Here is a 26073-nt window from a genome sequence, read left to right as displayed (position 1 = left end):
ACAATAGCAGCACTAGGTTAAAGAGTCAATAGGGCTTTCTGACTTACTATTACATGAGTTGCAGAGGTGTCCTGGGAAGCACACCAAGACCCTGAAACATACTTAAAGGAGAACCCTGAGGGGCACCAATAAGCCACATTGCTGGCAGTCTGATCCTCAGGGTTTCCCTAATTCTGGCATGGCTGTATACATGGTATCTTCAAAATGCATGTAAACACTGCAAATCTGGGTCATATTCTAGTGAGAAAGCTCCACCTTCTCCAGTTATTACCATATGTCTTGGGTAGAGCAGGAGAAAGCCTGATCGGTCCTGAGCACCTCATCAACATGTGCTAATATCCTGTGTTAAAGCAGAAAGAGCAGGATGTAGGACTCAGAGCCTTTTGTGGGAATAGTATTTGGCTATCACCTATTAACATTTCTTCATCTTCACTGGATTTATTTTTAAAGTTATCTTCTATTTAGTATAGGTAATGCTGCTTTCCATTTTTGCGATACTGGGGACTGAACCCAGGACCTTGCACATGCTAGGCAAGTGCTTTACCACTGAGCTACATTACTTGTGTTTTTAATTTTTATTTTGAAACAAGGTCTTGTTAAGTTGCTGAGGCTGGCCTAGAACCTATGATTCTCCTGCTTCAATTTCCTGAGAGGCTGAGGTTTCAGGCATTGGCCAACATTGTTTAGCTTGTACTTTTGCCTTCTAACACATGAGTCACTCCTCCAGCCTGGGTTTTTGGACTCATGGATGGAGTCAGCATGGCAATAACTTGTTCATCCAAAAGTTAATAAAGATGAGCTCATTCAAAATGGCACAACATCAAGTTATCACAGCCTGGTCCCAATAAGAAGTTATTACTTCCTATTGATTGTAATAAAGGGATGGTAGGTAGGGGGGAGACAGTGACAAGTCTTGGCTTGCTGACCCAGACTTCCCCTACATGTACTCAGCCCAGCTGGTACTCAATGGGATTCAGCACTCATGTTACCCAGGACCATAGTGTTGGCAAGAACTGTGGCCACACTAGTGAATGCACAAGGAGACCGAGGTTCTTATTGTGAGACCTAAAGCAAGTCCCTTGCCTCTCTCTGGGCCTCAGTCTTTCCTCACACAATGACGGGTTTGGCCTACATGATTGCAAAGAGCTTTTTTGAGCTCTTATAGTCAAGGATGTGTGTGTCCCTGGGTGTGATCCTGGGTCCACTTTACATCATGGTCACAGAGAGCCTCGGTGAAATGAAGATTCCTATGTCTTACCTAAGACTGGCCAGCTCTGTCTTGCAGAGGAGGGAGGGGTTGGAGTATAAATTTGTAATGCCCCTGACCCTCAGTTCAGATTAGATCTGATGTTCTCAGGAAAACTGAGTGGTGCAGGATGGCGACCAGCAGGGGGCAGCAAAGTCCTGAGCCCTCCCCCACACAGCGTGCTAGACAACCAACAGGCTGAGGAGACAAGTTCCCAAGGCAGAAGGACAATTTGTATTAACATTCTGCATTTCTCAAGGTACTCTATACACAGACACTTCCCAAAGTATGAGAAGAGCCAGACAGAAATACCAAAGGAGCCAAGAGATTGGGCTTCTGAACAGGCCTCCAAGAGTCCTGAGTCCTCATCCCAGAAATTAGTGCTATGCCCCACCCCCGCTCCTTCCACCTATCCCTTACTCCTCACTCCTTCTCTAGGGGTCTGGGCTTACCTCAGCCTCTCAGCAGCCTGATCCCGCTGTTCCAGGCCCTTGTCCAGCTTGGCTTTCAGGGCTTCATTCTCCTTCCGAAGCTGTTCACATAGGGTCTGTGGGGCAGACAGGTGGGCAAGGCCAGGTAAGGAGAGGGTACATCCCAAATGCAGGTTCATACCAGGGAACAGGGGAGTGGCTCCTGCTGCCCAGGTACCAGCACCTCATCCTCTTTGGCCTCACCCAAACACTTCCGTGCCAGCTGGCCCCTTCAGGGTCCTCCACGCATCCTCTCCCTCAGGAGGAGGCTATGAGGACACCTGACCAAGAATCAGTCACAGGCCTCCCAGTCCTCTCGCCCATTCCCCATCAGTGAGCTCCACCCCCTCTTCCTTCACCACTGTTCCTACTGCCCACCAGCTAGGAGACACACAGTGGTCAAGCCTTACGCCGTGGCTCATGCTTCACTTCTGAGATTTGTCCCCTCCTCTACAACTGCTCCTCCTCTGCCTCCCTTTAGGGTTGCTATGAGGGATGAGTAAGACCGAGTATAAGTGTCCTGGGAATGGACTGTCACCTGATGACAGGGGAGGACTTGTGTTGGGAGCCAGGCAAGGTGGTGAGTGGCCAGGCCCAGGGCCTTCCAGGTGAGTGGGGAGGGGCAGGTGCCCCCAGCACACAAACAGTGTCAGATGGAGATGCTGAATCTTTCAACAAATATTCACTGAGCACCTACTGCATGCCAGCTATGTGGCTATGTGCTTGTCCATGCAGTACCTTGTGAGTGCCTCACAACTTTGCCAGAGTGAGGTAATTCACCTCTATGTTACAGAGGGAAACTATCTGCTATGAAGAATCACCACCGGAGCCGGGCCCTGTGGTGCACACCTGTAATCCCAGTAACTTGGGAGGCTGAGGCAGGAGGATTACAAGTTCAAAGCCAGCCTCAGAAACTTAGTGAGGCCCTAAGCAACTTAGTGAGACCCTGCTTCAAATTAAAAAATAAAAAGAGGTGGAGATGTGGATCAATGATAGAGTGCCCCTGAACTCAATTCCCAGTAGCAAGTAAACAAGTAAGTAAGTAAATAAACAAATCACCAATGGAAGCCAGGTACTGTGGCGCAAGTCTATGATCCCAGCTAGTTGGGAGGTGGAGGCAGGAGAATGGAAGTTTTGAAATTCAGCTAGACCCCTAAGTAACTTAGCGAGATCCTGTCTCAAAATAAAATACAAAGGACAGGAGATGTAGCTCAGTGGTATTGCCTCTGGGGTTCAATCAAAGAGAAAAAAAAAATCACTACTGCAATTACACTCCATCTGGCACACCCTAACCTGGCATCTCTTTCCTCAGTGCTGAAAAAGCAGAGAAGGGAGAAGCAGAGCCCAAGGAGAGAGCCTGGGATTTGGCTGGGCAGGGACCTTGGTTCTCTAGACATTTTCCAACTGCTCCCTTCCATTCCCAGGCTGGGGACAGTGGTGCAATACTTTCCCCACAGCAAGGGTTAACAAGGATGCTTTGTATTCTCTAATGGTGCACCCTTGGGGCCTGGGACTCTAAGGAACTATGTGGAGCAGAAACAACCCCTGCCACCCAGAACAGGAGGGAAAACTGTCATATCTGGGGAGATTCCAGAGTTGTCCGCTTCCTTTCTGACTAATGCAGGAGAGTCCTGGAAGGTCTGAATGGAGAAGAAAGCCTTGCCCTAGAGGGTGGCTGAACAATGTGGGGCAGAGGAAACAGAAAACAGTTGTTACTGGCTTTCCCAACGCCTCAGCAGAGAATTCTGTGCCATATCTGTCCTTGAATGTTGAATGAACCAAGAAACAAATCAAAGGCTACATTAGGAGGAACCAAATTAATCTATCTCTGCCCACAGGCTACGTAAATACAAGGGATGCCATAGCCCCGGGGTTGGGCCTCCAGAGAATTATCTTGTTCCTGATCACTAAGGAAAGGCCAGAAAGAGGCCTCCCCTGCTGCCCTGTCCCTCCAGGATAGAGGTTGTTACTTTAGAGTCTCTGGTAAATGTCCTGGGCACAAAATGGCCCAGGATAGGATCAGTAAAGGTCAAAAGAGGATCACTTTCTATCACAGGGGCTAAGAGAGTTCACCTGTGAGTTTTTTTTGTTCATTTTGTTCATTCTTTCACTCACTCATTTATTTACCAAATGTGCTAAATACTGCGATACAATGGTGAATATATGTGATAGTTAAGGTACCTGCCCCCCACATGAAGCTCATGTTCTAGCAGAGAGAACTTGAAGAAAAAAGATAGATGAGCCGGGTGCAGTGGTGCACACCTGTAATCCCAATGGCTCTGGAGGCTAAGGCAAGAGGATCACAAGTTCAAAGCCGGTCTCAGCAATGGCAAGGTGCTAAGCAACTCAGTGAGACCTTGTCTCTAAATAAAATAAATAGGGCTGGAGATGTGGCTTAGTGGTTGAGTGCCCCCCCAGTGCCAAAAAAAAAAAAAGAAAAGAAAAAAGATAAAGATCAAACCAACTAATAAAATTATTGCAAACTATGATAACAGCTAAAAAGAAAACAAACAGGAGCCCTGATATAAAAAGATAACAGAGGTTCAGTGGGAATCCTTTTAGGAGGCCAGAATCTATTCCCATTTGAGCTGCAATGTGGATGCTCAAAGTGATCTTGGCACACATGCTGCATCAGGTTCACTTTCCATGGCGTGGCTTGGACATCTCAAAAAGCCTTGGTGGCACTGGAAAGAGCTCCCCTCCCTCAGTCTTGCCCTGTATGTCCTGTGCAGCCCACTCCCATTACTTCTCCAGCCTCGAGGTGGGAAGGTTGTCCTGTGTGCTCCTCAGTCCCCTATTCCTCTCCTCATGCCACATCCCCAGTCTGGACATTCCTGCTGTTGTCAACCCAAGGGCTGCCCACAGTCACACAAGGTGGACTTCCCTTTCTCCCATCAATTGGGCATTTGAATGTCTGTTGACAGGAGCAAGATCAGAGACTGGCACAGAGGGCGGTCTACAGGAGCAGAAGGGACTTTAAAACTGGTTCTGTCACCACAGTGAAAGGTGCTCATGTCCAGAGCAGGTCTAGGGGCCTCAGCTTCACTATCTTGGGAATGGTCACCATTTACAAATGGATCCTTCTCAGTCCAAACCCTCAAGGCTAAGATGACCATGATCATCCAATCCTAACAGTCACCACTTTTCTAGTATTTACATTGTACTAGGTACTTTCTGTACATTGCCTCATTTACTAGGGCAGTCCCAAGAGGGAAGTTTTCCAAGCACATGTTACTGACAGGGACAGTGGTGGATGTAGAGGATGAGTGACTTGCCAAGCAATAAAAAAAGCAAGGACTGGGCTAGGGCTGTGGCTCAGTGATAGAGCGCTTGCCTAGCATGTGTGAGGCACTAGGCTCAATTCTCAGCACTGCATATAAATAAATAGAATAAATGTCCGTTCATACACACATACACACACACAAGGACCACATAAATCCCAGCCTAGCAAGGGAATCTGACCCTTCCCCAACACAGGGAGGCTTTATTTTTGGGTGGGTGGGGAGAAGAGTATGTTGGAGATTGAACCCAGGGATGTTCTATCACTGAGCCAAATCCCCATTTTTATTTTTTATTTTGAGGCAGGGTCTCATTAAGCTGCTTAGGGCCTTGTTAAGGTGTCAAAGATATTTTTGAACTTGTGATTCTCCTGCCTTAGCCTCCAAGTTGCTGAGATGATAGGCATGCACCACCGTGCCCGTATAGGGAGGCTTTTAAGAATTCAGTCAGCAAGGTAGGTTGGGATGGTGGTTAAGAATATGAACTTTGAAATATGACAGATCAAGATTACAATCCCAGTTCTATCCTTTGGCAAATGGGTGACTTTGGGCAAAAAATATCATTTCTTGGGGTTGTTTAACAACCTGAAAAGACAACTCCTGCCTCAGGGACATATCCAACATACAAGGAGCTGACCTCTGGTCCCTCCCTTCCTCCACTTGCATGTGAAGAACAAAGGCAGGACCACACCCAGCCTGCCCGATTCCCAGCCCGCAGGGTATCCCCAATCATGCAATTGCATTGCCCACCTCATATTTCCTCATTTCCTTCCTCTTCTTCATATCTTCCCATAACTCCCTTACTCCACTGTACCACCCGGAACAAAAAGAACCAAATCTGCTGAAACAGAGTTCCCCATGGCACCTGAGGGTCCCAGGAAGGGCTGGAGGGTGGGGAAGCATTAGGGTGGGCAGTGCACCTGCCCATCCCAGGTGGCTCCCCCTCACCTGCCTCACCTGCAGGATGGAGGTGCGCTGCTCGTTCTTGTGCACCTTGGAGGCCAGCCGGTTGAACTCCAGGGCCATGCGGCCCAGATGGGTGAAGAGCTGGCTGTGGTCGGGCTCCTCAGCACACACACTCAGGGTGGTCTCCAGCCGCTGCAGGTGCAGCATCAGGTTGCTGTCCTCATGGGGCAGGGGACCTAGCTCCTGGTGGAGGGCGGGTGGAGCACTCTTCACTCAACCTGAGCAGGCACTGCCAGCCCATTCTCCTACTGCTTCCCCATTCCTCATGACTTAGTTTCCCCCGTGGCCCCAGCTCAGCCCGTGGAAATTCTCCAGTTACACAGGTTCCCTATCTGGGGCTGACTCACAGGGCAGGACCCGGGACTCTCAGGTCACTGGTTGGTTCAACAGCACAGGGCCACCTTCCTCCCACACTCTAAGCCTTGTAGAATGCTCCGTCCTTCTTCACAGGCTTCTGATAAGGAGGAATTAATGCACAGGAGTGGCAGTCCCAGAGAAGGGGTATCCCTCTATATACCGCTTCCTTAGCTCAGGGAGACCAGAGAGCCATGACTCATATGTGTCTTCTGGGGAATGTTCCACATAGTCATCTGCTTCTCAGAGGACCCAAGATTAAAAATAGGTGAGGAATCACAGCTTTAGACTTGTTTCAAAGAGTCCCAACCTAGTATAGTATATAAGAATGGAACAGACCGGGCCAGAGAGTCTAACCCCACTCTCCTGCTGGCTCTAGAACACTCCTACCACACATAGCCTTAATCATGCCTCTTCCTCACCTTGTCCAAGGACACACAATGGTACCTTACCACTGACTGCATGGAGCAGGTCTCCGAGGCCCTACAGAGCAGGTCCCACCTGCAGTGGCATCTGGCCAGCCTTCCCACCTTTGCCTGCATGATACCTCACACCAGGCCCCTTTGTTTTCCAGGCTTCATCAGGCAGTGTCCTTTCTGACTCTACAAGTCTTGTTTACCTTTCTCCGAACCTGCCCTCAATCCGGCTCTTTCAGCAGGCCTCCCCTAGACATTTGTGGAACCACATGACATCAAAGCTACAGGGACCTCAGGGTTTGAGTTGGAAAACTGAGGCACAGGGAGAAGGAACTTGTTCAAGGCCACCCAGTGAGCCAGTGGCAGAGCCAAGAGTACAACTGAAGTTCCCTGGGAGCAACCCAGTGCTCTGCCTTGCAGACCTCCTGCTTCCTGGAACCCTGCAACAACTGCACTTTCAGCAAATGCTGATTCCATGTTAGCACAGTATTCTGATGAGAGACAATGCTGCCTCCTCAACTCTGCTGCCTGTTTCCACACAGGACCTGAGGTGGCCGATGCTGCTCTATTTGAGGCTCATGAAGGACTTAGAATCCCTCGGATTTCTCCAGTTAGCCCACAAGCTTCCAGAGGGCAGGAGGTGGTCTTGTTTTGCATAGATGAGGCACAGTGTAGGGCCGGGAGAAACTTCTTAAAGAGATACAGTTACTGGTCCAAGGTGAAACACACTCTGCCATTCTGGGGGATCTCACCTCCTCAGCCAGCATCTTACAGTCCTCAGGGACAGGACAGGATAAGAGACATGAGGTCCCACAAAGCAAAGAGATCCTTTCTAACACTCAGAGCTGCCTGATGTGGTAATAAGTCTCTCATCACTGAAGGTATGCTGGATGGCTACCTGCTGGGGTCCTGAGTGGGAAATGACATATAAGAGCAGCAGGAGGGATCAGACTAACAGTGAAGGGTTCGATTATGTATTGCTGGCAATAATGATTTTAAAAAAAACAACTCCCAGTGGGAGGGGAGGGAGAAGAAGGTAGGAATTCAAGACCTCTGAAGAATTTTTCAGACTTTTATAATAGTTCTCCAATAAGTCTGTGTGTGTACATACACTACACACGCATGGCCTGTGTGTCTACGTCGAAAGGTTAGACTCCAACACGAACCCAGGAGGGAACACTGGGAGGAGCCAGGAGCCTACACAGAGGGTAAATCACCTGCCTTAAGTGGTCCTGGGCCTTCCTGACAGTTTCTTTCCCCACAGGCTAAGATCCCACAGACCCAAGGGGCTGAGTCATAATGTGTGGCCCAGAGGTCAACAGGGCTGGCAGAGTGCCCAGGTTTTCACAACAGTCAGATGCCCGTGTGTCCTGTCAGGGAAGTCACTGGCTCAGGGATTTGCATATGAGAGCGAGAAGTACCCCCTGCTACGGCCCCTCTGTGTCCCCAAGTGACTCCAGAGTGCCCAAGGGATCTGAGTGGTAAGCATGCCTTTCATGCAGGGACAGGTGACTGAGACAGAGAAAACAGTAGACCATGCTCAGGGGGCCTGGCCGTCCACTCACCATTGGGTTTCTGATGTGGCCGCGGCTTTCTGGTGGAGAATTCTGTTCTTCGGTGTGGACGATTTCAAATTCAGAGGAGGTGCCCTGTTGAGAATGGAGTTAGAAGTTGCCCAAGAGAAGATACCCCAGCTCTCTTCTGAGTCGGGCTACTGAGAGTAACAAGCAGGTAGAACAAAGGACAAGATCTCATCTCACATCCAGCTCAAGCAGGTGGCCTACTGTGTACAGAGGGAGCCAGCCCAGTTGAACTCATGGATGGCTACACATTGCTCCTGGGAGATCACAGGGCAGGACTCCTGATAAACACCTTACCCTCTGTGATCTGAGGGCCATACTCCTCCAGGCCCAGTTTCCTCATCCATAAAATAGCGATGTTTGACTAGCTGACCTTGAACTGCTAGCATTTCAGGGTCACTTTTTTTTAAGGTCTTATACTTCTGAAACGTGTCCATGAACTTCATTATTTCTCAAAGAAAGCCATGAAGTAGGTCAGAGGGTTATATCCCCTTTGGACAGATGAAGAAACTGAGGTCATACAGTTTATTGTTAATACTAGCACAGGACTGGGCCCAAGACTGCAGATCCTGCTATGGCACCAGAGCTGTCTCCTAGGTCTGAGTCTGATTGGTCTTCCAGGTGATATAAACAGAGGTATTATTGCCTCCATCAAACAAGGTCCTGTGCTGGCCTTGCCAATCCAGTCCAGGAGATCTCAGAGCAGACTGATCTAAGAAAAGTGCCAAAGATGGTTCAACAAACATGGAGACTTTTTCAAATTCACCCAAATCCAAGGTGGCTAACCAATCCCATATTTTTTCACATCTCTCAGCCATTTCAAATGGAATTCACTGGTTGTTCAACCAACTGACAGGTCCATGGTCCATGTGAACCTGCATGTGGCTCTAGGATTCTCATTAAACCTGGCCTACAAAGACTATTTCAGCCTTCCCCTTGTCCTGGGATGGGGCAGGACAGTGGGAGAAACTGCCCAGCTTCCATCTGAGTCTCACAGCCACCATGACCCCAACTCTAGTCTCAGTCCTTCCCTAGAAAATCCTTTCCCCTCTACATTTTCCAGTTTGACCTAGAAAAAGGCCCTTCTCTCCCTGGACATGATCTTTAGAATGAAGGTGCTAAACTATATGATCCCTTGGGTGCTTTCTAGTCTTATAGTATCAAGAAAACCTTCCCACGCCAACTCTGCAAGAGATAGTTTCTGAGCCCTCCCCAAAAGTGCGAGTTCCAGGTCACGTGTGCCTGTCTTCCGCGCTCTGTGCAGTCAGTGCACACTGAACTTTGAGCAACCTAATAAATGAGAAACTTCTTGGACATACCAGGGTCTTTCTGATAGTTTTAACTATAACTTTCATTTCAAAATGGGGAAACTGTCACTTCAAAAAGCTTGAGATTGACTTTCTCAATATCACCAAGCAAGTCAGAATGCAGCTCATGACTCAACCCTCTTTCTTTTTGTTCTGTTATCTGCCAGTGGGACGTTGAGGTCAGGCGACCTCCAGCCACAACTCCAAATGTAACTTACACTGGAAGGAGGTTTGGGGGCTGACGCTGATTTGTCACTGGGGCACGCAGGGGCAGCGGGAGGTGCCGGAGTATTTGTGTCCTCTCCTGGAAAAATCAAGACAGCAGGGCTGAAGAGATTGGGAAAGGGAGAGCCCTAGACACCAGCTCCTCGAGGACAATGCTAGACAGAAGAGCGCTCAGACAGAGGTCTCCACTTGAGTCAGGGAAATGGGAGGAGCCCCATTGGGCCTGAGAGCCTGTGAGAACAATGAGCCCTGGAATGATGGGGACAGAGCCTGGGCAGAGAGATGCTTTAGGCAACAATGAATGGGAGGGTGGTCTGTGATCAAGGATAAATGGGGAGGATGTGGGTTTCAGAATGAAAAGGGGAGTTTACTATGAAAAGTCTAGGGAGTTTGGGGTCCAGGGAAAGGCAGAAGCACCCAGATTCCTCTCGTACCTGTGAGTTCAGTAAGGTGGTCAAAGGAGCTCAAGGAGGGACATGGTGGGTGCGGCTCGCTGTCCTTGACCAGCTCCTCTGCCTTCTGGCGAAGCCGGGATGCTTCCATCTGGGACTCTTCCAGAAGCTCCCCTGGAGAGAAACAGGGAGCAGGAGCAGAAAGGACTTAACTCAGCTCTGGCAAACCTGCTTCTTCAGGCTCCAGGCCCTGGCTTTCCTCCCACCATTGCTTTGGGGGCCACATGGGACAAACCCCATCCTGGACACCAACAGAACCAGGTGAGGGAGAGGAAGCAGGCTCAGGCTCAGGGAAGCAGGAGTGCAAGGGAGCTGGGAAACTCCTGGCCCCTGGCACTGCACTCCTGCCCCGCTCCTCTGCACCTGTAATCCCAAGGATTCAGGAGGCTGAGACAGGAGGACAGCAAGTTCAAGGACAGCCTCAGCAACTTCGTGAGACCTAGTCTCAAAATAAAAAATAAAGAAAAGGTCTGGGGATGTAGCTCAGTGGTAAAGTGCCCCTGGGTTCAATCCCAAGTAACTTAAAAAAAAACAAAAACGCAAGCCAGGGTCTCCCACCATGGTGCCCCATAGCAAGCCACAGCCTAAGCCCCAGGTCAGGGGCTGCCTGCAGGACCGAGACAATACCACCCAGCACTAGGACTCAGCTTCCTTCTCCTACAGCTGGGGAAGGGGAAAAACCACCCCTCCTTCCCCACCCTGCCAAGCAAGAGAGAAAACATTTTAAAAATCAGGGAGCTGGGTCCCCCACCCGCAAACCCGGGATCAGAGAATATAGAGAAGGTGGCATCAAGGCAAAGGCAGAGTTTCGGGAGCATGGGGAAATGGCAAAGGCCTCGCAAGGAGCGGGAGAGATGGCTTTAGGCCGGGTGCTGATGTGGGGACGATTCGGTCAGGTGGAGGTAGCAGCGTGACAGCCTGAGCAGAAGCCAGGAGGAGAGCAGTGCGTGGCCTCCAGCTGCCAGCGGCCAGCAAGCTCTGCTCCCTCCTACCAGCTGGCACTGTGTGCTGGCTGCCCTGGGGCGGCCAGCTCTCCCCACCTCTCATGCCCAGGAAGACAGGCCCTCTGGCTCCAGGGCCACAGTCTGGGCCTTCCTGCTCCCTCTCCCCCATCTCATGCATCCCTCCTGGTCCCCGCTGGCACCCTGTGGGGTAGTGGGGAGCCGGGCTGGGAATTCTTCATGCATGCTATGTAAGCGCATGAAGAGGCACCTGCGGGGCAGAAGCCAATGCCGGGCAGCAGGAACAGAGGGATGATGGGCAGAGGCACAGGCCAGCTGTATACTCTCCTACTGGACAGGGGCTGCTGGCATCAGAGTCTGTGGGAAGGCAGCTCATGGGGAGGGAGCAGGCTTTACCTAACATCTTTATCCCTTGCATTTTTTCCTTCAGCCGGGAATTCTCCTCCACTAGGCGCTCAAAAGCTGCTGATGCCTCTCCTGGAGGCACGCTGCCCCCAGGGTCGTAGATCCGGTAGGGTCCTCTCCCTTCCATGAGGGTGGCTCAGCCCTTGCCGTGGTGCCCACCTGGCTGTAAGGACAACAGCAGTATATCAAGGGGCTGGCCAGGCATTTTTTCTGGGGAAGCTCTAGTCTGTGAATGCTCCAAAAAGCAGTTCTCCCTAACTCAGAGCAGAACATAGCACTTTGGGCTGGTCTGACCACAGTACAGCAGAACAATCACCCCCTTTGATTTAGACACTCTGCTTCTATTAATATAACCAAAGAACAGCATTTCTTAACCAGCCTCACTGCACTACTGGTTCATTTGAAACAGTATAACCAACTATAGGGTGCAATGTGGAATACAAGAAACAACCTGGACTTGGAGTCAAAAAACATGAACTCATGTCCTGTCCGTGATGTCCGGGAGGACAGGGATCATACCCGTTTGCCCACTGCATCCTCAGTGCCCAGCACAAAGTTAGCTATGAAGTGAATGCCAAATAAACACTAACCAAATGAATAAATAACCTCACCATTAACGCACTGTGGGAGGGTGAGGAGTCCCTCCCCCTCTCTGAGGAAGGGAAATGAGAGTCATAAACTAAATCAGTGATCTTTAAAGTAAAAAAGAAAAATCCTGACTAATATTTGATACACTGTCACCCTCTTCCTTTGGTCTGTCCCTTCCAATTCTAATGAACAGAAGAATTTTCCACCAAACCTCTGTCGATGTATACAGAAAGTTTTCTGACTCAATCTATTTAATTCCAACTGTTGTATTTCACTTGAGATCACTCTGAGGGCGATTTCAGCATCCCGGTTCTGTGACCTAGTAGAGTCTCCTTCCTTCCTTCACTGACGACAGACTGAGCTACTCCTTGCTGAGTCTAGGTGTTGTGGGATTATCAATAAACCAGACAAGACTCTTCATGAGGCTACTTTCTAATGGTGGAGGCAGAGGGGGTGTTGGGTGATGAGCTGGGCTGAACTGGACCAGCCCCAGGGCACCGACGCCTCATCAACACGGAGCGCTCCTAAGGCTTCCGCTGGTCAAGAAACCACACTCCACCATCATCACCTTGAGGCAAAGACCGCCTCAATCAGGAGTCCTCACAGGCCCTTGGGAACCCACACAGTGCCGGCTGAAAGAAGGGAGTGGGCAGGGTCAGCAACGACGCCAACTGGCCAGACCTGCAGTCAGCGCTTCAGATGCATCCTCCCCTCAGGTGCACAGCAATCCTACGATGCTTCCAAGATCACCCTCATTTTAAAAGGGAAACAATCGGCCAGATGACAGTCAGCCGGTGAGCACCAGATGCAAAGCCAGTTCTGCCTGCTCTCTGCACAGCAGGACTAGAATTCCCTCACCTAGAGTGGGGCCAGCAGTAGACAGGGAATTTAAGTCTCTTGGGAGGGGGGCACCAGGCTACCAAGTAACCTCTGGCCGTTTCCCTGACAGATGGAGTCACTGGGATCAAATGGGAGAGGAAGAAAACCAAGGTTGTGATGAGCAGGACCTTCCCCCAGTGGGTGGAAGACAAGAACTGCAAGGGGCACCCACGCCCTGCTGGGCCCCAAGAGGCAAAGGACAGCTGCCCACACACCAACTCAGGAGTCATTGCTCACTGGCGGAGGCTTTTTTGTAACTGGAAAGGTCAATGCTACATGGTAGCGCAATAAAGCACAGAAGTATCCTCCAAATTAAGAGTCAGTGTGGGTGAGGCACACAGCAAGGGGCTGGAAATGCTGCAGACGTGAGGGTCCTTCTCTGCTCACTGTCTCCCCATGTGCCTGGCCACCAGCACACAATATATTTAACTGCCTGTATTTGCCCATTTGTCTGGGAACTTCCCGAGGCAGGAGCAGGAAGTTTTGTTGGTATCTCTTAATTCCCACCTCCAGCACAGGAAGGTGGTCATCACTGAGATGAAGAGTTCACAAATGGGGAAACTGAGGGCTGAAGGGGTCAGAGTGGAGCTACCTTTAGTGGCACACAGCAGCAGGTGTTCTGCTTTCTGTTGCCCCCCACCAATAGCTCACCATCAACACAACATGATGATCTGGGTCATTCTGACTCCATGTCTGGCTTACTCAGTTTAGAAGCTCCGTGAGAGTGGGGACTGAGTGACGTTCTGTGTCGGGACAATTTCAGAGAACGGTGTAGAGCAGGGTCTCAATACGCTCAAATTCAGAGCAGAAAGACCAAAAGGATCCTGCCCCACCTCCTGAGAGCGATATCTAAACACCCAGAGAGAGCCTTACCATGAGCCCTGACCAGAGCCCTGTGGACCACCACACCCTTCAGGCCCTCACAGAGGCCCGGATGACACCATGACAGGGCAGGATGCAGGCTCAGCACCTGAAACCCCCTCCACATCCTCCAAATCATGCCACTCGAGGGAGCCAATGAAGAGGCTCAGGCCATGGGAGCAAAACGGGGTGGACAGGGCTTTCCTCCCTCCTCTAGCCTTGGTGTCAGGTACGAGCCTGGGAAAGAGATCGGGCTGCCAGGCGGGGGTGGGGTGTGTGGGAGACACTCAGGAGAAACAGTCTCCTGAGAGAAAATCCTCTGGGGATCAGAGCGGCCACTGAGGGAGGGCCTGGGCTGCTGGAGAAAAGACAAAGGGAGGGATGGGGAATTTCCAGGCCTCCTGACCTCAGAGCCAGCTGGCCAGCGGCAGTTCCAAGATGATGCTGGGCAGATGGGAACCCAGAGAGGGGAGTCATCTCAGGATGACGGAGGTGAGTGGGAATGTCCCAATCCATCCACCACCAGGAGGCACAGACTTCCTCAGAATCATTCAGTGCACAAGGGACTACAGTAGAGCAGGAGGCTGGCATGGCTAGCGTCACCCCCTTGGCCACATACCACAGAGAGCTTGGAAAAGGAACTCCAAGGGGCCTGTCCTGGTGACTTCTCTGCCACCCGCTCTCAGCATATAGACTGTCGCTTTGTTTCCTTGTGTGCGAGAGGAGTTGTCTGGACTAGACAGAAACTGGGTGAGGTCTTAATGCTGGCCGTAGGATCGGAGGAGACCCAAGCCTTGGAAGCTGGCAGCAAGTCAAGGGAAGAGAAGGTACCAGCATGCTGGAGACAACGTGGCCTTTGAATCAGGAAGAGAGGGTCCAACCAAGGCAGGGGACAGGGAGAGGCAGAGTGAGGGGTTCAGGATGCCATATTGAATGACTCGCTCAGGTGCAAGGGCCCCGAGAGAGCCCTTCTCAGATGTTGCCCCCAGGGCCTCACCCCACTAATCCTGCTCTGTCTGCCCTGCAGGTTGTGGGGCACTGGACCAGTCACCCACCTTTTCTGAGCTTCAATTGCCTCACCTGCAAAATAGAAATAATACAACCTACCTGGTAAAGATCAAAATAATTAAACTATGTGCATGGTTGGAGGAGAGTTTTCACTTTCTTCTTCCTGATGATTTGATTTATTTAACAAGGAACACTATTTGTTTTATAATAAAACTTCAAAAATAATAATAATGAATATATAGTATGCAGCTCAGTATTTATCAAATAGGTGTCCAGCTGATCTAGCAGCCATGACTTCTTCCCAACCACTCCCTCTTTTAATGGAGCATCCCAGGATCTCTAGCCTCTCAGTACGCTGGGTTGGGACTTCTACTTCTGGCAACCTGCAAATAAACTCTGACTGCTGGCCCCAGTCCAACAGACAGCAGGTCTAACACCTTAGCTAGTGAAGACATGGCTCCCAGAAACCCACGAACCACAGTGCTGCGCTCATGAAAGACTGGGAGTCATCTGAGTCTCACTTCCTGCGACTGTAAAGAGCGAGATCTTGCGATTTCATTCAAGGATGACAGGAAGCACACAGCTATGAAGTCACACTGCAGACTAAAGCAAACTGTCCACATTCTCATCTTACGATGACCTCCAGTCCTCCCCATCAATTTCAAGGTTGGGAAAACTGTGGCCCCAGGCCCATCCATCAGGTTAGACTTTTGGGACAGTGAAACGACTGTGTATGATACGCTAATGGTGGACACGTCGTTATACTTCTTTTTTTTAATATTTATTTTTCAGTTTCCTGTGGACATAATATCTTTATTTTATTTTATGTGGTGCTGAGGATGGAACCCAGTGCTCCGCGCATGCCAGGCGAGCGCGTTACCGCTTGAGCCACATCCCCAGCCCATGTCGTTATACTTCTGTTCAAACCCAGAGAATGTGCAACACTAACAGTGAACCCAAGTGCAAATGACAGGGCACTGGATGATGATGATGTGTCCACACAGAAGTCTGCAGCACTAATAAACACACCGCTCTGCAGGGGGTGCTGATAATAGGGAGGCTGTGCATGTTGGAGGCAGGAAATCTATGTGCCTGCCTCTCAGTAATGCTGTGAAACTAAAACTGCTCCAAAAATATGAAGTCTTAAAAAATAAAACAAAACAGGTAACTGTCAGCTCTCCCACCAGTAGCGATCCGGCCCTGTTCTGGACAGTGTGCACTCAGGAAGCCCACTCCAGCACCCTCCCCAGTGGGGAGACTGGGGCTTCACGCCGGAGTCTTGGCAATCAGGCAGTGATCAAGGGGCTGCCAGAATACAGTCCATTAATACGGGAACTGGATCTAGTGAAGGTACACTAGGGCAAACACCTTCCCCTCTGGGCCTTCATTTCCTACAAGGAGGAGAATATGACAACAGCAATAACACAACACAGTTGGGCTGCACAATCTAAGGTCCCTTCTAGTTCCAACAGTTCAGAATTCTCAACTCACCATCACCACTTTCTGTGACCCTCTTTCCTTAAGGCTATGATCCTCAGCTCTCATCCCAAGGCCAAGGAGGATTTCCCAGACACCAATCCTCCAGCGAAAGTGTGCAGGGTGCTGCTGCCTGCCCAAGAGCAGTCCAAGATCCTGGGCTGATGGAGGTCCACAGCCCTTCACCAGGTCTATCCTCCTCCCTGACATGCACCAGGCCTCCAGGAAAGCCCAAGGACTCTGTGTCCCTCAGAAGCAGCACACATCTGCCCTGTGTCCTTCCTCTCCCCTCCCTTTGGCTAAGCCACCGCAGAGGGACCTCTGTTGCATCTAACCCAGGCCACAGCACTCCTGCAAACACCCGAGCAGCCTGGACCATCCACTGGCTAAAAACACTGCAAAAGCAGCCTTGGGACAGCTAACTAAAGCTAAGGGGGAAGGTGACAGCTTGTTAGATACCACCATCATTATGCACACTGCCTCATTTTCTTCTTACCACCCAGAGAGGAAAGTTGTGTCCCTGCTTTTAACCCCCTTGTCTAGAGAACATCATCTCTATTTTTCAGATAAGGAAGTGGACTCAGAGAGGTTAAGTTATCTGCCTAAGGACACAAGGCTGGTTAGTGGTAGAACAAGTAACCTAGCCTTGATCTGTGACCCTTCAACACTGGGTCCCTTTCACTGTCCTGCTGCCAAGGAGGTGGGAGTTTGAAGTTCTGGGTGGGCTTCCTGATGCTCCAGAACAACCCCAGCTTCCCTGTCCCTGCCTTTACGCTTTGCATACAGTGAGGCCCAGTCTGCTCAGGGTCACCTGAAGTTTCCAGGCTGGGCATCTCAGGCTGGAAACAGGCTCAGGAAAAATTCAGTCCTATGCTTGTCGGGCCCACAGAGGAGCCACAGGACTCTGGCTGGCCATCTTTAGCCAGCCGGACCTCCACAACTAATTCCCCAGGCAACTTCTGGGCAGCCAACACAGGCTGCAGTCAGGGTGCCCCCAGTTAGGCTTCCACTGGCCTGTGTTCTACCCTCGGGCTCCCCTGAAATACAGAACAAAATGCTCCCCTTTTTACTCAGCTATGGAGAGGTTGAGAACCTCAAGTGTGTTCTTGTAGACCTGTTCCTTGCACTGTCCCCAAAGACACTAGCTTCCACAACACTCCCCAAACCCCACCCACAAGTCCACACCCCCCCATCTACAAACTCACCCTGGAATTCAACACAGCACTCCAGGTGGGGGCTGCCTGGCCAGACACAGACAGATTTTCATCTTCACCCTTTTAGGAATTATATTTCTCCTGATACAGCCTTGGTGTACACTTGCTTTTTGTATAGATAGGTTGCCTCCAGTAAAAAGTGTCTGCTACAGTTTGGATGTAGAAGGTCTTCCAAAGGCCCATGTCTTAAAGGCTTGGTCTCCAAGGTAGCACTATTGGAAATGGTAGACCTACGGGGAGGTACTTAGGTCAATGGGGACATGCCATCAAAGGGGATTATGGGATCCCAGGCTATTCCTTTTCTTTGCTTCCGGGCTGACGAGGGGAACAGTTTTACTTTGCCACATGCTCCTGTGAAGATGTGCTACCTTGCCACAGGCCCAAAGCATAAGGCCAACCAATCACGGACTGGAACCTCCAAAACTGCAAATCAGAATAAACCTTTTCTCTTTATAATTTTCTCAGGCATTTCATTATTTGACAGAAGGCTGACTAACACAGCGTCCTTTCTCCATGATGTTAACAGCACGTGTGCATGGCCAACTGGCTAAGAACAAAGTACTGCTGCAGAAAAGTGTGCTCGAGGAGGTTTCCCTAACCTAATGGGCCAGGACTTGACAACTGATTCAGCGATCCTCTATCAAGCCATCTACAGATCTTTGCACACACAGGAGTTGGGCAAAGACGTGCACAGCCACAGGCTTTGTTATAGTAAAAAATGACCTGAATATCCATTGAGAAGGGACTAGTTAAATACACTGCAGTGCATTCACTCAATGGAATGCTATATAGTCATCAAAACAATGAAGTAAACTGCTTTGCCATCACACACACACACACAAATGCCCAGAAAATAAAAAGCGAACTGAAGATTTACACATATAATAGGATACTATCTTTAAAAAAGCAACAACTCTATGTGTGTATCTGGGTGTAAAATCTTATATATACACAGAAAAAGGAAAACTAGGATCCAAACTGTGCCTAGTAGACAGCTCCAGAGAAGGACTTGGCATAGGAGCTGAAAGCTAAAAAAACTTTCTATTTTACCTACAATATTTTAGCTTGTAATATGGAAAAACTAGTCTGGTTCTTATGCAATTAAAAAGTTAATTTTTTAATTTATCATGGGGATAGGGAAGTGGAGGAGGAGGGGAGAGAGGACAACTTTCACTTCTTACCTTTTCCTTTGGGAACTGCTTGAGTTTGGTAGGATTTTCCCCCATGGAGCATTATTACCCTGTAACTTTTTAAATGGAGATTTTAAAATAATATTTTAAAAAACAATTTAAGTGGCTTGACAAGATCACAAGGACCACTGTTCTGGCACCAAATGAGGCTGCAGGTTAGGGGTGGGAACTTCTTTACCATGTACCTGCTTTGTGCACAGTCAAGCCAATAGGGATGCAATAGAGAATAAAGAAGTCAAGTCTGGGGACAGGTTATCTAGCTAAGGATTTCTGTGTTTGGAGAGGCGACAACTGTAGAGGAGAGGTACATCTGGGACCTTAAAGGTTCTGGCTTTAGTAAGGGGAGCTGGCCTTGAGGACAGCAAGGCAGATGTAGAACAGGACACCTGCCCTGCTGGTGAGGCAATGGAGCCCAGAGTGCAGGACTTGACTCAATCCACATCATCCTCAAGGAACAAAGTGGAATCCAAACTGATCATCACATCACTAGTCCCGACTTGCTTCCCTGTCCCAACAGCCCCCTGAGAAGGGCTGGGAAGGCGGCCCAAGCAACACCTACATGCCTACCTTACCAGTGCCTTCCTCCTCCCTGCTGGGATTCCCAAGAAGGCCACACCATCACCACTGGCCAGTGAGCCTGGCTTCCCTCCCAGGGGTCAGAGCCTTCCTGAGCCCAGAAGGAATCGCTTCAACAAACAGCTATGGGAAGAGAGAGCACCAAGCCCGACCTTAGGGCAGGCTGGGAGTTCCGACCATCTCCCAGTCCCCAGCATGCAAGAGCTGGCTTACTCAACCCTGTAACTCTCCACTCAAAGAAGGAAGATGTCAAATTTTGAGAATTTCCCTTATACCAAATATGGTGGAAAGAGGATTTAACAGAACCAAGCCTGGCTCTGCTCCCTCCCTGAGTGACCTTGGGCAGGCTTCACTTTCCTTCTCTCTCATGTGTAGACCAAGTAGAAATGACAGACCTGTTTGAATACCTTGAAGTGCTACCCAATAGCTGCCATAATAGCTGTGAAAACACTAAGACGGGAAAGGCAGGACAGGTGAGAAGTAATCAGGTAAAAGCCAAGGATGTGTGTTTCAACAACCGAGGGCTGACAATTACCTAAAGAGGAAAATGAATAAATATACATTTAATAATAAATAAATAAATTCCCAGGTACTTTCACATCAGGAATACCACACAGCAGTGAAAAATGAGCGGACCAGAGTTACAGATATAAACATGGACAAATCCCACAAATATATTAAACAAACAAACAAGCTGTGGAAGAATAATGACAGTATGATAGCATTTAATTAACATTTTAAGAAATATGAAGCAATTGGGTGTGGTACACAGGAGCACACCTGTAATCCCAGCAACTTGGAAGGCTGAGGCAGGAAGAGTGCAAGTTCAAAGCAAGCCTTAGCAATTTAGTGGGGCCCTAAGCAACTCAGTGAGACCCTATCTCAAAATAAAAAATTTTTAAAAAGGCTGGGGGTGTGGATCAGTGTTTAAGTGCCCCCAGGTTCAATCCACAGTACCAAACAAACAAACGAAAAAGAAACAATATTATGTTGTTTAGAAATGTACACATTCATTTAAAAAAAATTAAAAAATAAAGAAATACAGGAGAATACTACTAAATTCAAAATATTTCTTTCTTCTTGGGATGGTGACCAGGGAGAAATTTTAGGTGTGTGGAAAATACATCATCTCTTGAATGAGATGAATGGGCACCCAGTCTTTATCTGAAGACTCAGTAGTATTTCTACAAGTCAATGTCGCTGATTACCAGGGTTCAGGGTCAGGCAAAGGAAGCACTTACGGAGGCAGAAGTGAGGGTGTGAAGGGACCAGGGCTCCCAGACCACTGCCCAAGCCAGCTGCGATGAAGGCCAAGAATGAGGGGTCCAAAGGCCTCCAGAAACAGGACGAGTGTTTTGTAGGGTGAGAGGAGACCAAATCATGGGCACCCCCATGCCTGCCCTAAATATATCAGCTCTGGCCTCTGAACAGGTCTCTTTGGTGACAGGACCGACTGCTATAGCACCCACCCCTCACTCCCCACTGGGCTGTCCCGCTTACCAGCCACACAGCCCTCCAGGACACTGGCTCCTGTCTCTCAGGGAACAGCCTGAGGGTAAGATCTTTGGGAGAGAAGTGCTCAGTCCTGCAGGGACAGCCCTGACACAAAGAGCCAGCTACTCTCCAGTTATCCGTTCCAATCGGAAGAGTGACTGTCCTGGGCTGGTCACAGGAAGAACATCAAGAACTTCCTGCAGTGGCTCTGGTGGCTGCCCAGGCTTATCTCTTAGGGTTAGAGCTGTGCCTTCCCCTGGCAGCTCCTCTGAGGACCTCAGTACTCTGCTCATGCAGAGGCCAGGTACAGGGTAGGCAGGTACTAGACACTAGGAAGGTGGCTCAGAAAACCCTGGCCCAATGGTAAGATCTTGGAACCTGCTGGAGCCAACAAGATGGTGGCCTGACCACTGGGCTATTACAATTTTAGGGCTTCCAGAGAATGTCCTGCCAGGCAGTGCCATTCCTTTTACGCAGCTGGGAATCCAAAGCCATCAAGAGGCTGAGACCTGCCCAGGATCTCTTAGTGACACAGAAGGGCCAAAACCAGGTCTTGTGGTGGCCACCTAAGCATTCTGTCAACACGCCACACCACCACCCACCTTTCCTCAGAGTGATCAGGTGGGCCATGAAGGAAAAAGAATGTAGAAAGAAGCAACAGCTGGGACAGAGGGCCACAGAAGAAAGATGTCTGTAATAACCCTCGAAGTGGGCTTGGGGTGTAGCTTAGGGGTAGAGCACATGCTTAGCATGCTCCAGGCCCCGAGTTCAATCCCCATACCACAAAAAAGAAGAGAGAAAAGAAAATATTGGAAGGGGTTGCCTACAGGCAGCAGTTCCCCGACTCCAGGTGGGGTCAAGCAGGGGGACGAGGGTGCCATGGCAGGCACTCAGGCCAGATGCTCTCGGAGCCCCTCCTACAGCTGAGTTCCCACCACTCCAAAGAGGGACAGGCACTTGAGACAAAGCAAAGAATGACCATTCAGAGACAGAGTGGTACACAAGTTGGTAGAAGGCTGGAGGCAAGTGATCCAGAAGCACAGGAAACAGGACCATCCTCACCTATTGAAATCTTTCTACAGCTTCGTCATTAGTCTTGGGAACAGTAAGAGCTGCTGGTATTCACTGAGGGCTGGCCACGTGTTGGCCCTGCATTGAGTGTCTGAAACACATGGTCTCAGGAATCTATCACTCCAGAGGTGGACCTGATGTTGCACAGGGCCACAGGTGAGGAAGGGCGGGCCCAGAGTGGCAGAGGCAGCCCCACCCAGGTCTGCACCAGGGGCTCTTCAAGAGCCACTGGATCAGATGCTCTGGTGGTGCAGCCCAGCAACCTGAGTTTAACAAGCCTCCCTCTCTCAAGTTCGGGAACCAACTGCTCTAATTCCCAATGCTGCTAACTGGGAAAAAGAGACACTTCTATGCCTCTTGTCTTTTCGGGGTCATTCCTAGCCCAACTGATGAGGTCCCCCAACCCAGGAGATCCTTACTCCAAATCTTCTGCGTTGTCCACTAAGTCCCAACCTCATTCTACATCTCATCATCTTCTAGGGTCTGTCCTTGAAGTCATATCCTCCCAAAAGCCCCCGGGAACACCTAATGCTTGAAATAACTTCACACCCCAGTCACAATTATGCCAGGCAACTCACGTGGCACTTGCTGGAACACAGTGCCTTCCAGGTACTGCTCATAGCTCTCCACTTGACTGCGTGTTTCTGGAAGCCCAAGCCTGTTCCTTATACATCTATGTCCTGACCCCGCATAGCACAAGGCATAGAGAGGCATCAGCATAGGTTTGCTAACTATCAGAGGAGGGGAGATGCCTTGGGAAAGCAGACTCCCATTCTCATCCTGCCTTCCTGTATCTAGGGCTCAGCTTCCTTATCTGTGAAATGCACCAGTATTCTAGTTTTTTCTTCACTGGATAAACCCAACAGAGCCTCACCCCAGACTCTTCTCCAGTGTTAGAGTCACACAGGAAGACTAAAGAGGTCCCTGCCTTCACCATCATATTCTAGGAAAAGAGAAAGACAATAAATAAAATGATTAGATGCCAGCCCATGAAGTTCTGTACATATACTTTCTCATTTGCAAATAAACAAACTTATTTCTGAGCTTGATGAAATCATAAAAAAAAATAGACAGTAATGTGACAGAAAGTGAAAAAAAGGGGTACTTTGCATAGAAAGGTCAGGGAAGGCCCCTCTGAGGAGGTGACATTTGAGCTGAGACTTGACAGATAAGGAAAACCAGCCATGGGAAGAGCTGGGGAAAGGTGTTCCAGGCAGAGGGAACGGTAGGTGTGCAGGCTCAGGGTGAGAACAAGCTGGGCATGCTGGAGTATCCCTCCAGGCTGGCATGGTGTGGCTAAGCCACACCTAGTGCAGGAGGAAAATAATAACCAATGGAGGGAGGCAGACAAACAGCCTCCTACAATGCTGCCATGCTCAAATCAGGTCGGCCTGACCCAACCAGGACATCCGGGCCCCAAGTCACAGGCAGTACTGGGGGTAAGGGTATGAGTCAGACCCCACAGCTTCCTGGGGCCTCAAAAGACCTGGTATAGGTATCCAGGGGCAGGCACCAACCCTCAGCCATGCTATACCCACGCCCACAGGACACCCATGGGTTGGGGACTACATGGTCACGCAAGTATATAGGACACAGGACACTCCCACCAATAGCTTCCAAAGGGGCATGATCAAATGCTTCCATGAAGGGCTAGTCCCTGATCACATTATTTGAACACAACCAGAACAGCCTCAGCCAGTGGAAAGGGAAGAAGGTTCAGATATAAGGCTTATTAGTCTTGAGCAAGTCTTAACCTTTTTGGGCCTTAGTTTCTTTATCTGAAAATGAGATTACCACAAGGTTGTAATACTGAGCCAGGTGTGTTGGTGCACACCTGTAATCCCAGAGGTTTGGGAGGCTGAGGCAGGAAGATTGCAAGTTCAAGGCCAGCCTCAGCAAGACCCTAAGCAACTCAGTGAGACCCTGTCTCTAAATAGAAAAAGGGCTGGGTATATGGCTCAGTGGTTAAGCATCCCTGGGTTCAATCCCCAGTGTGTCCCCCACCCCTGTCCCCCAAAAAGAAACACTGACTGTAAATCACTGTGCCTGGCACATGGAAGTATTCATAAATGTAAGCTATTAACACTACCATTATTGGTTTCTTCGCTGCCTAAGTTTGCTCTGCTGCAAAAGGAATATTAATACAATGTCACTGGGTTGCTGAATTTGAACTAATAAATATTCCACCCTCCTAATACAATATCCTCTGTCAAGGTTAAAAAAAAGTTCTGAGAACCTCTTTTTTTGACCTCTCATCAGACACCAAAATCCCCTCTATCACACCCCCATTATTTGGAAAATGAGTAAGAGCTGATTAAATCCTATTTTGACGTTACTGTGAAATAAAAATGATGCATTAGGAATCCACACATTTCCCTGCACTGTCATTCTGTAAGGGGGTGTGGATGGATGTTGCTGATTCTTTTGCATCATCCACAAAAGTCCCTCCCTCCCCTTATCAAAACACAATTTCTCACTTGGTCGCACAAAATTCCCACCCATTCTTTGAATATAAAATTAATAAATGTAATGAAGTAACGCAATTACTTTCATATACATTCTCTCTCTCTCTCTCTCTCTCACACACACACACACACACACACACACACACGTGTGCGTTGAGTACACAAATGTCCTACAGTACAAAACTCAACCAACAGTAAAAACTCCACCCCTGAAGTCACTCCCAGTAACTAACAACATCTACCCTGCACATGCAAACAAACGTCTCCAAAAGTGTGCAAAATATGTTCCAACAAAAACAGTACAGCAGAGCCTCTGAAGCAAGGTGCCTGAGTTCAAATCCTCAGTTTGCAACTCACTAGTTGTGTGAACCCAATCTCCTAGATTTCCTAAACTGCAGAAGAGGGCAAATAATACTCATGTTTAGGATGGATATAATAATTAAATGAAATGAACACGTAAAGCATTTAGATCAACATTTGGAGAGCGCCCAATAAGTTATCTTCCTCATCGTTACATGCATGTACACATTGCTTCCAGAACTATACAAAACTACTCACGCCGCACAGTTTTCTCCGAAAGAATCCCGGCTCCGCAGGAGCGCCAGTACCCCGAGGGTCTGCACGCGGAGCACAACGCCCCCACGCCCCGCCCAGGCTGGCTCTCCCTCGCAGTGCGCACGCGCGCCCCCCACCACACTCCGCTCGGGGCCCCTGCAGTCTAGCGGCCCGAGGAGATGCCTCCGGACCTCGCGCACCCCACCCGGGTGTGGGGGCTCGGGCCGCCTCCGCGGCCTGACCACGGAGGTTCTGAACGGCCCCAGTCCCGGCCTCCCTTCTCCCTCCATCCCCGCTGGGCCCGGCCGGCTTACTTAAGGTCGAGGGGTCGGGGGAAGGACAGAGCCCCGCTCACCGCGCCCAGCCCCGAGTCCAGGTTCGGGACAAAGGCCCGGGCCAGGTTCCGTCCTGTGGCACTTCTCCGGCTCCCGGGTAGGGCAGGGGGACGCGGCTGAGGACGAGGAAGTGCTGGGGGCCAACTTGCCCCACCCCTGGGAAAGTCCCCGGTGATCGACAGGCCGATCGACCAATCGCGCGGCGCGCTCCTGATCGGCCCGCGGCCGCCGGGGGAGGAACTGAGCGAGGTAAACAGCTGCCGCCCGAGTTCTACCCGAGCTGAGAGCCGGCGTAGAGGCTGCCGGTTATCCCGGTAGCCCCTGGCTGCTTTCCCGCGGGCAGCGTCGGCCCCTGCCCCGGCGCCCCGCCCCGCGCGGTGCAGCCCCTCCACGGTGCAGCCCTTAGCGGCATTCCCCGCGCCGGAAGACTGGGGCGGAGGCTTGGGACCACTTCATATGCGGGAATTTCAGAGCGGCGAGCCTCAGAGACCACCCAACCCCTTCCTTATGCCGTGGGGGACCGAGGCCAGAGTGAGGAGGGGACTTGCCAAAAGGCACGTAAGCTTTTGGAGCGAAGCCAGAGCTGGAGCACAGGGCCGCCGAGTTCCGCTGAGTTCCTAGATTCGGTGAGGCGATAGAAATTTCCAGCCAAGAGGACCTTTAAAGAATACTTTTGTTAGGTCTAACCACCCCCCCCCCC

The 26073-nt window shown here is 50.1% G+C and overlaps 1 protein-coding gene across 13 annotated transcripts in view; it reads right to left on the bottom strand.

The window, feature by feature from the left end:
• The window catches only part of Tnip1 (TNFAIP3 interacting protein 1), a 50572-nt gene that overhangs the window by 18519 nt on the left and 5980 nt on the right, over positions 1-26073 (bottom strand). For 4 of the 13 annotated variants that reach the window (XR_007340618.1, XM_015492718.2, XM_048783109.1 and 1 more), the window contains exons 1-7: positions 25353-25544; positions 11653-11824; positions 10277-10408; positions 9836-9921; positions 8296-8379; positions 5952-6143; positions 1699-1793 (exon numbers count right to left, since the gene is read on the bottom strand). Coding sequence is in view for 12 of the 13 variants with exons in the window: in XM_015492718.2 (XP_015348204.1) it covers positions 1699-1793; positions 5952-6143; positions 8296-8379; positions 9836-9921; positions 10277-10408; positions 11653-11788 (725 nt within the window). In the remaining variant the exon portion in view is untranslated. Of the gene's footprint in view, positions 1-1698; positions 1794-5951; positions 6144-8295; positions 8380-9835; positions 9922-10276; positions 10409-11652; positions 11825-25041; positions 25061-25352; positions 25552-26073 lie in introns of those variants that run through there. The other 9 variants (XM_048783101.1, XM_048783114.1, XM_048783100.1 and 6 more) reach the window with 9 other exon arrangements.

This window comes from Marmota marmota, unplaced genomic scaffold (assembly GCF_001458135.2).
Source record: "Marmota marmota marmota unplaced genomic scaffold, marMar, whole genome shotgun sequence".
Classification (NCBI taxonomy): domain Eukaryota; kingdom Metazoa; phylum Chordata; class Mammalia; order Rodentia; family Sciuridae; genus Marmota; species Marmota marmota.
The sequence above is the reverse complement of the archived record's forward strand: the minus strand, read 5'-3'. Positions and strand labels throughout refer to the sequence as shown.